The 7,143-nt window shown below is 50.6% G+C and overlaps 1 protein-coding gene across 2 annotated transcripts in view; it reads left to right on the plus strand.

The window, feature by feature from the left end:
- LRRC34 (leucine rich repeat containing 34) overlaps window positions 1–1,230 on the plus strand; it is a 64,553-nt gene extending 63,323 nt beyond the window's left edge. For both annotated transcript variants that reach the window (XM_075340642.1, XM_075340643.1), the window contains exon 11: window positions 947–1,230. In XM_075340642.1, the coding sequence (XP_075196757.1) occupies window positions 947–1,147 (201 nt within the window). In that variant the 3' untranslated portion in view covers window positions 1,148–1,230. The remainder of the gene's footprint in view (window positions 1–946) is intronic.
- The last annotated feature ends 5,913 nt before the right edge of the window (window positions 1,231–7,143 follow it).

Genomic DNA, 7,143 nt, shown 5'->3' on the forward strand with positions numbered 1-7,143 from the left:
AATAGCCACTGCGCGGACGCTGTCAGATTGCACAGCTCCAGGGATCTGCTCCTCACTTGAGCTCCCTGGACTCTACACTGAACTGGCTCACTGCCCCTCCTCTCCTGTTCTTGCCTACGCCACCTAGCAACCAGACTCTCTTACCACACCCCTTGAGAGGAGATGGAGGCTCTACCCCCTCCACTATTCCAGTGAAGGTGAAGGCTTGCCCCCTCCTGGGATCCCCAGGGGTCCTCTCATGGGTACATGTGTGAGACCTGGTCACTATGCGCCTGTGTTCCACACCCCTGTCAGCCATCTGGATTACCTGTATTGTACTGTCCCCAGCATGGGTGCAGTACTCAGTGGTGCCTGACCAGGTCAGGGGCGCCACAACATCATTGCGCTTGCTGTTCGCATTTTGCCGTTACAAAATTTCCTTCCAAATCTGGTCCTTGTATCCTCTGTTTACACCCTCCATGCACATGATTGCTCTTTATACCTGTACTTATACACATACTGGCTGGTGACCGGTTCCTGCAGCATTATTTAAGAACCCTATTGATGGCTGGACCAGACAACACAAGCACTTTTTACCATTTACCTTTTGTGCCTCCGCTATTTCCTCATAAATTGTAGCTTGCGAACAGGGACCCCACTCCTCTTAAAATCTATTGAATTATATTACTCTGAAATCTCTCACAGTGTCTGTACAAGTACCCTCTGAATTGTAAAGGTCTGTGAATATGTTGGCACTATAGAAATAAAAATGATTATTATTGCTGCCCTGAGACTCAGACGCTCAGGCTGTGTGATAGAAGAGGGAGCTGACAGCTTTATTATACTATTCTATTCAATGGTTTCAACACCCTATGCATTAAGATACCTTTGAAATTTGATGTCGGGTGGCGGTTTATTGTACTGTGGGTCTAAACAACCCTAATAATATATGTGTGTACCATTTCAGGCATTTTCAGAGCTTCTTTCGACTGGTCGCCTGGATGCCTCTTCAACAGATGTACGGCCGTATATGGTTGACGGTCGTGTCTACCTAGCAGAACTTTGTCATGGTCTAAAGAAGCATTATTACTGGACTCCATCGTATGGAATTGCCAATGATCCTGTATGCAACTCCGTTCTCACGATAATAAATAATCATACTTTCTGAAAGACAAAATTACGTTAAATCTATTTTGAAAATATATGCAATTTTTATAATCCCAACCATATTAAAACTGGAATAACATACTACTTAAGTTTCTCTTGTAGTTCATGATCACATTTAAATAGAAATAAAAAGGGATGTCCACTACTGGACAAACCCTTTTAAAATGCCTTATATATACTAGAAGGTGGCCCAATTCTAACGCATCGGGTATTCTAGAATTTATGTGTAGTTAATGTATGATTTCTGTTAAATATATAGATGTTGTTGTCTGTAGTTACCAAGTGTTTGTGTAGGGCGCTGTACATGTTCTGGGTGTTGTCTGGGTGGGGGTGTATGTGAGAGCGGTGTTGTTTGTGTGTTGCGTTGTGTGTGTTGCGTTATTTGTGGAGCGCTGTGAGTCTGCAGCGTTGTGTGTGTGGTGCTCTGTGTTGCGCGGTTTGTGTGGGTGTGTGTGTGTGTGGGGTGCGTGTGTGTGTTTTGAAGGGAGGTATGTTTTGTGCAGTGTGTGTGTGTTGGAGGAGTAGTCCTGGGGGTGAGGAGTCTAATAGGAGGAGTAGTCCTGGGGGGAGAGGAGTATAATAGGAGGAGTAGTCCTGGGGAGAGAGGCGTATAATAGGAAGAGTAGTCCTAGGTGGAGAGGAGGATAATAGGAGGAGTAGTCCTGGGGAGAGAGGAGGATAATAGGAGGAGTAGTTCTGGGGGGAGAGGAGGATAATAGGAGGAGTAGTCCTGGGGGGAGAGGAGGATAATAGGAGGAGTAGTCCTGGGGGGAGAAGAGGATAATAGGAGGAGTAGTCCTGGGTGGAGAGGAGTCTAATAGGAGGTGTAGTCCTGGGGGGAGAGGAGGATAATAGGAGGAGTAGTCCTGGGGGGAGAGGAGGATAATAGGAGGAGTAGTCCTGGGGGGAGAGGAGGATAATAGGAGGAGTAGTCCTGGGGAGAGAGGAGTATAATAGGAGGAGTAGTCCTGGGGAGAGAGGAGGATAATAGGAGGAGTAGTCCTGGGGGGAGAGGAGGATAATAGGAGAAGTAGTCCTGGGTGGAGAGGAGGATAATAGGAGGAGTAGTCCTGGGTGGAGAGGAGGATAATAGGAGAAGTAGTCCTGGGGGGAGAGAAGGATAATAGGAAGCGTAGTCCTGGGGGGAGAGAAGGATAATAGGAAGCGCAGTCCTGGGGAGAGAGGAGTATAATAGGAGGAGTAGTCCTGGGGGGAGAGGAGGATAATAGAAGGAGTAGTCCTGGGTGGAGAGGAGGATAATAGGAGGAGTAGTCCTGGGGGGAGAGGAGGATAATAGGAAGCGCAGTCCTGGGGAGAGAGGAGTATAATAGGAGGAGTAGTCCTGGGGGGAGAGGAGGATAATAGGAGGAGTAGTCCTTGGGGAGAGAGGAGTCTAATAAGAGGAGTAGTCCTGGGGGGAGAAGAGGATAATAGGAGGAGTAGTCCTGGGGAGAGAGGAGGATAATAGGAGGAGTAGTCCTGGGGGGAGAGGAGGATAATAGGAGAAGTAGTCCTGGGTGGAGAGGAGGATAATAGGAGGAGTAGTCCTGGGGGGAGAGGAGGATAATAGGAGGAGTAGTCCTGGGGGGAGAGGAGTATAATAGGAGGAGTAGTCCTGGGGAGAGAGGAGTATAATAGGAGGAGTAGTCCTGGGGGGAGAGGAGTATAATAGGAGGAGTAGTCCTTGGGGGGAGAGGAGTCTAATAAGAGGAGTAGTCCTGGGGGGAGAAGAGGATAATAGGAGGAGTAGTCCTGGGGAGAGAGGAGGATAATAGGAGGAGTAGTCCTGGGGGGAGAGGAGGATAATAGGAGAAGTAGTCCTGGGTGGAGAGGAGGATAATAGGAGGAGTAGTCCTGGGGGGAGAGGAGTATAATAGGAGGAGTAGTCCTGGGGGGGAGAGGAGTCTAATAAGAGGAGTAGTCCTGGGGGGAGAAGAGGATAATAGGAGGAGTAGTCCTGGGGAGAGAGGAGTATAATAGAAGTAGTCCTGGGGGGGAGAGGAGTCTAATAGGAGGAGGAGTCCTGGGAGGAGAAGAGGATAATAGGAGTAGTAGTCCTGGGGAGAGAGGAGTATAATAGGAGGAGTAGTCCTGGGGAGAGAGGAGGATATTAGGAGGAGTAGTCCTGGGGGGATAGGAGGATAATAGGAGGAGTAATCCTGGGGAGAGAGGAGTATAATAGGAGGAGTAGCCCTGGGGGGAGAGGAGGATAATAGGAGAAGTAGTCCTGGGGGGAGAGGAGGATAATAGGAGGAGTAGTCCTGGGGGGAGAGGAGGATAATAGGAGGAGTTGTCCTGGGGGAAGAGGAGTTTAATAGGAGGAGGAGTCCTGGGGGGAGAGGAGTCTAATAGGAGGAGTAGTCCTGGGGGGAGAAAAAGATAATAGGAGGAGTAGTCCAGGGGGGAGAGGAGGATAATAGGAAGCGCAGTCCTGGGGGGAGAGGAGTATAATAGGAGGAGTAGTCCTGGGGGGGAGAGGAGTCTAATAGGAGGAGTAGTCCTGGGGGGAGAAGAGGATAATAGGAGGAGTAGTCCTGGGGTGAGAGGAGTCTAATAGGAGGAGTAGTCCCGGGGGGAGAATAGGATAATAGGAGTAGTAGTCCTGGGGAGAGAGGAGTATAATAGGAGGAGTAGTCCTGGGGAGAGAGGAGGATAATAGGAGGAGTAGTCCTGGGGGGATAGGAGGATAATAGGAGTAGTAATCCTGGGGAGAGAGGAGTATAATAGGAGGAGTAGTCCTGGGGGGAGAGGAGGATAATAGGAGCAGTAGTCCTGGGGGGAGAGGAGGATAATAGGAGGAGTAGTCCTGGGGGGAGAGGAGGATAATAGGAGGAGTTGTCCTGGGGGGAGAGGAGTCTAATAGGAGGAGTAGTCCTGGGGGGAGAGGAGGATAATAGGAGGAGTAGTCCTGGGGGGATAGGAGGATAATAGGAGGAGTAGTCCTGGGGAGACAGGAGTATAATAGGAGGAGTAGTCCTGGGGGGAGAGGAGGATAATAGGAGGAGTAGTCCTGGGGGGACAGGAGGATAATAGGAGAAGTAGTCCTGGGGGGGAGAGGAGGATAATAGGAGGAGTAGTCCTGGGGGGAGAGGAGTCTAATAGGAGGAGTAGTCCTGGGGGGAGAGGAGGATAATAGGAGAAGTAGTCCTGGGGGGGAGGGGAGTATAATAGGAGGAGTAGTCCTGGGGGGAGAGGAGTCTAATAGGAGGAGTAGTCCTGGGGGGGAGAGGAGGATAATAGGAGGAGTAGTCCTGGGGGGAGAAGAGGATAATAGGAGGAGTAGTCCTGGGGGGAGAGGAGTATAATAGGAGGAGTAGTCCTGGGGGAGAAGAGGATAATAGGAGGAGTAGTCCTGGGTGGAGAGGAGGATAATAGGAATTGTGATCCTGGGGAGAGAGGAGTATAATAGGAGGAGTAGTCCTGGGGGGAGAGGAGGATAATAGGAGGAGTAGTCCTGGGGGGATAGGAGGATAATAGGAGTAGTAGTCTTGGGAAGAGAGGAGTATAATAGGAGGAGTAGTCCTGGGGGGAGAGGAGGATAATAGGAGAAGTAGTCCTGGGGGGATAGGAGGATAATAGGAGTAGCAGTCCTGGGGAGAGAGGAGTATAATAGGAGGAGTAGTCCTGGGGGGAGAGGAGGATAATAGGAGGAGTAGTCCTGGGGAGAGAGGAGGATAATAGGAGTAGTAGTCCTGGGGAGAGAGGAGTATAATAGGAGAAGTAGTCCTGGGGAGAGAGGAGAATAATAGGAGGAATAGTCCTGGGGGAGAGGAGGATAATAGGAGGAGGAGTCCTGGGGGGAGAGGAGTATAATAGGAGGAGTAGCCCTGGGGAGAGAGGAGTATAATAGGAGGAGTAGTCCTGAGGGGAGAGGAGGATAATAGGAGAAGTAGTCCTGGGGGGAGAGGAGTATAATAGGAGAAGTAGTCCTGGGGGGAGAGGAGGATAATTGGAAGCGTAGTCCTGGGGAAAGAGGAGTATAATAGGAGGAGTAGTCCTGGGGGGAGAGGAGGATAATAGGAGGAGTAGTCCTGGGGTGAGAGGAGGATAATAGGAGAAGTAGTCCTGGGGGGAGAGGAGGATAATTGGAAGCGTAGTCCTGGGGAAAGAGGAGTATAATAGGAGGAGTAGTCATGGGGGGGAGAGGAGGATAATAAGAGGAGTAGTCCTGGGGGGAGAGGAGGATAATAGGAGGAGTAGTCCTGGGTGGAGAGGAGGATAATAGGAGGAGTAGTCCTGGGGAGAGAGGAGTATAATAGGAGGAGTAGTCCTGGGTGGGAGGAGGATAATAGGAGTAGTAGTCCTGGGGAGAGAGGAGTATATTAAAAGGAGTAGTCCTGGGGGGAGAGGAGTATAATAGGAGGAGTAGTCCTGGGGAGAGAGGAGTATAATAGGAGGAGTAGTCCTGGGGGGGAGAGGAGGATAATAGGAGGAGTAGTCCTGGGGGGAGAGGAGGATAATAGGAGGAGTAGTCCTGGGTGGAGAGGAGGATAATAGGAGGAGTAGTCCTGGGGAGAGAGGAGTATAATAGGAGGAGTAGTCCTGGGTGGGAGGAGGATAATAGGAGTAGTAGTCCTGGGGAGAGAGGAGTATATTAGGAGGAGTAGTCCTGGGGGGAGAGGAGTATAATAGGAGGAGTAGTCCTGGGGAGAGAGGAGTATAATAGGAGGAGTAGTCCTGGGGGAGAGAGGAGGATAATAGGAGGAGTAGTCCTGGGGGGAGAGGAGGATAATAGGAGGAGTAGTCCTGGGGAGAGAGGAGTATATTAGGAGGAGTAGTCCTAAGGGGAGAGGAGTATAATAGGAGGAGTAGTCCTGGGGAGAGAGGAGGATATTAGGAGGAGGAGTCCTGGGGGGAGAGGAGTATAATAGGAGAAGTAGTCCTGGGGAGAGAGGAGTATAATAGGAGGAGTAGTCCTGGGGAGAGAGGAGGATAATAGGAGGAGTAGTCCTGAGGAGAGAGGAGTATATTAGGGGGAGTAGTCTTGGGGAGAGAGGAGTATAATAGGAAGAGTAGTCCTGGGTGGAGAGGAGGATAATAGGAGGAGTAGTCCTGGGGAGAGAGGAGTATAATAGGAGGAGTAGTCCTGGGGAGAGAGGAGTATAATAGGAGGAGTAGTCCTGGGGGGAGAGGAGGATAATAGGAGGAGTAGTCCTGGGGGAGAGGAGGATAATAGGAGGAGTAGTCCTGGGGGCAGAGGAGTATAATAGGAGGAGTAGTCCTGGGGGGCAGAGGAGGATAATAGGAGGAGTAGTCCTGGGGGGCAGAGGAGGATAATAGGAGGAGTAGTCCTGGGGGGAGAGAAGTATAATAGGAGGAGTATTCCTGGGTGGAGAGGAGGATAATAGGAGGAGTAGTCCTGGGGAGAGAGGAGTATAATAGGAGTAGTAGTCCTGGGGAGAGAGGAGGATAATAAGAGGCGTAGTCCTGGGGGGAGAGGAATATAACAGAAGGAGTAGTCCTGGGGAGAGGGGAGTATAATAGGAGGAGTAGTCCTGGGGGGAGAAGAGGATAATAGGAGGAGTAGTCCTGGGGGGGAGAGGAGGATAATAAGAGGCATAGTCCTGGGGGCAGAGGAGTATAATAGGAGGAGTACTCCTAGGGGGAGAGGAATATAACAGAAGGAGTAGTCCTGGGGAGAGGGGAGTATAATAGGAGGAGTAGTCCTGGGGGGAGAAGAGGATAATAGGAGGAGTAGTCCTGGGGGGGAGAGGAGGATAATAAGAGGCGTAGTTCTGGGGGCAGAGGCGTATAATAGGAGGAGTACTCCTGGGGGGAGAGGAATATAATAGAAGGAGTAGTCCTGGGGAGAGGGGAGTATAATAGGAGGAGTAGTCCTGGGGAGAGAGGAGGATAATAGGAGGAGTAGTCCTGGGGGGAGAAGAGGATAATAGGAGTAGTAGTCCTGGGGAGAGAGGAGTATAATAGGAGGAGTAGTCCTGGGGGGAGAGGAGGATAATAGGAGGAGTAGTCCTGGGAGGAGAAGAGGATAATAGG

Source organism: Anomaloglossus baeobatrachus, chromosome 3 (assembly GCF_048569485.1).
Source record: "Anomaloglossus baeobatrachus isolate aAnoBae1 chromosome 3, aAnoBae1.hap1, whole genome shotgun sequence".
NCBI lineage: Eukaryota > Metazoa > Chordata > Amphibia > Anura > Aromobatidae > Anomaloglossus > Anomaloglossus baeobatrachus.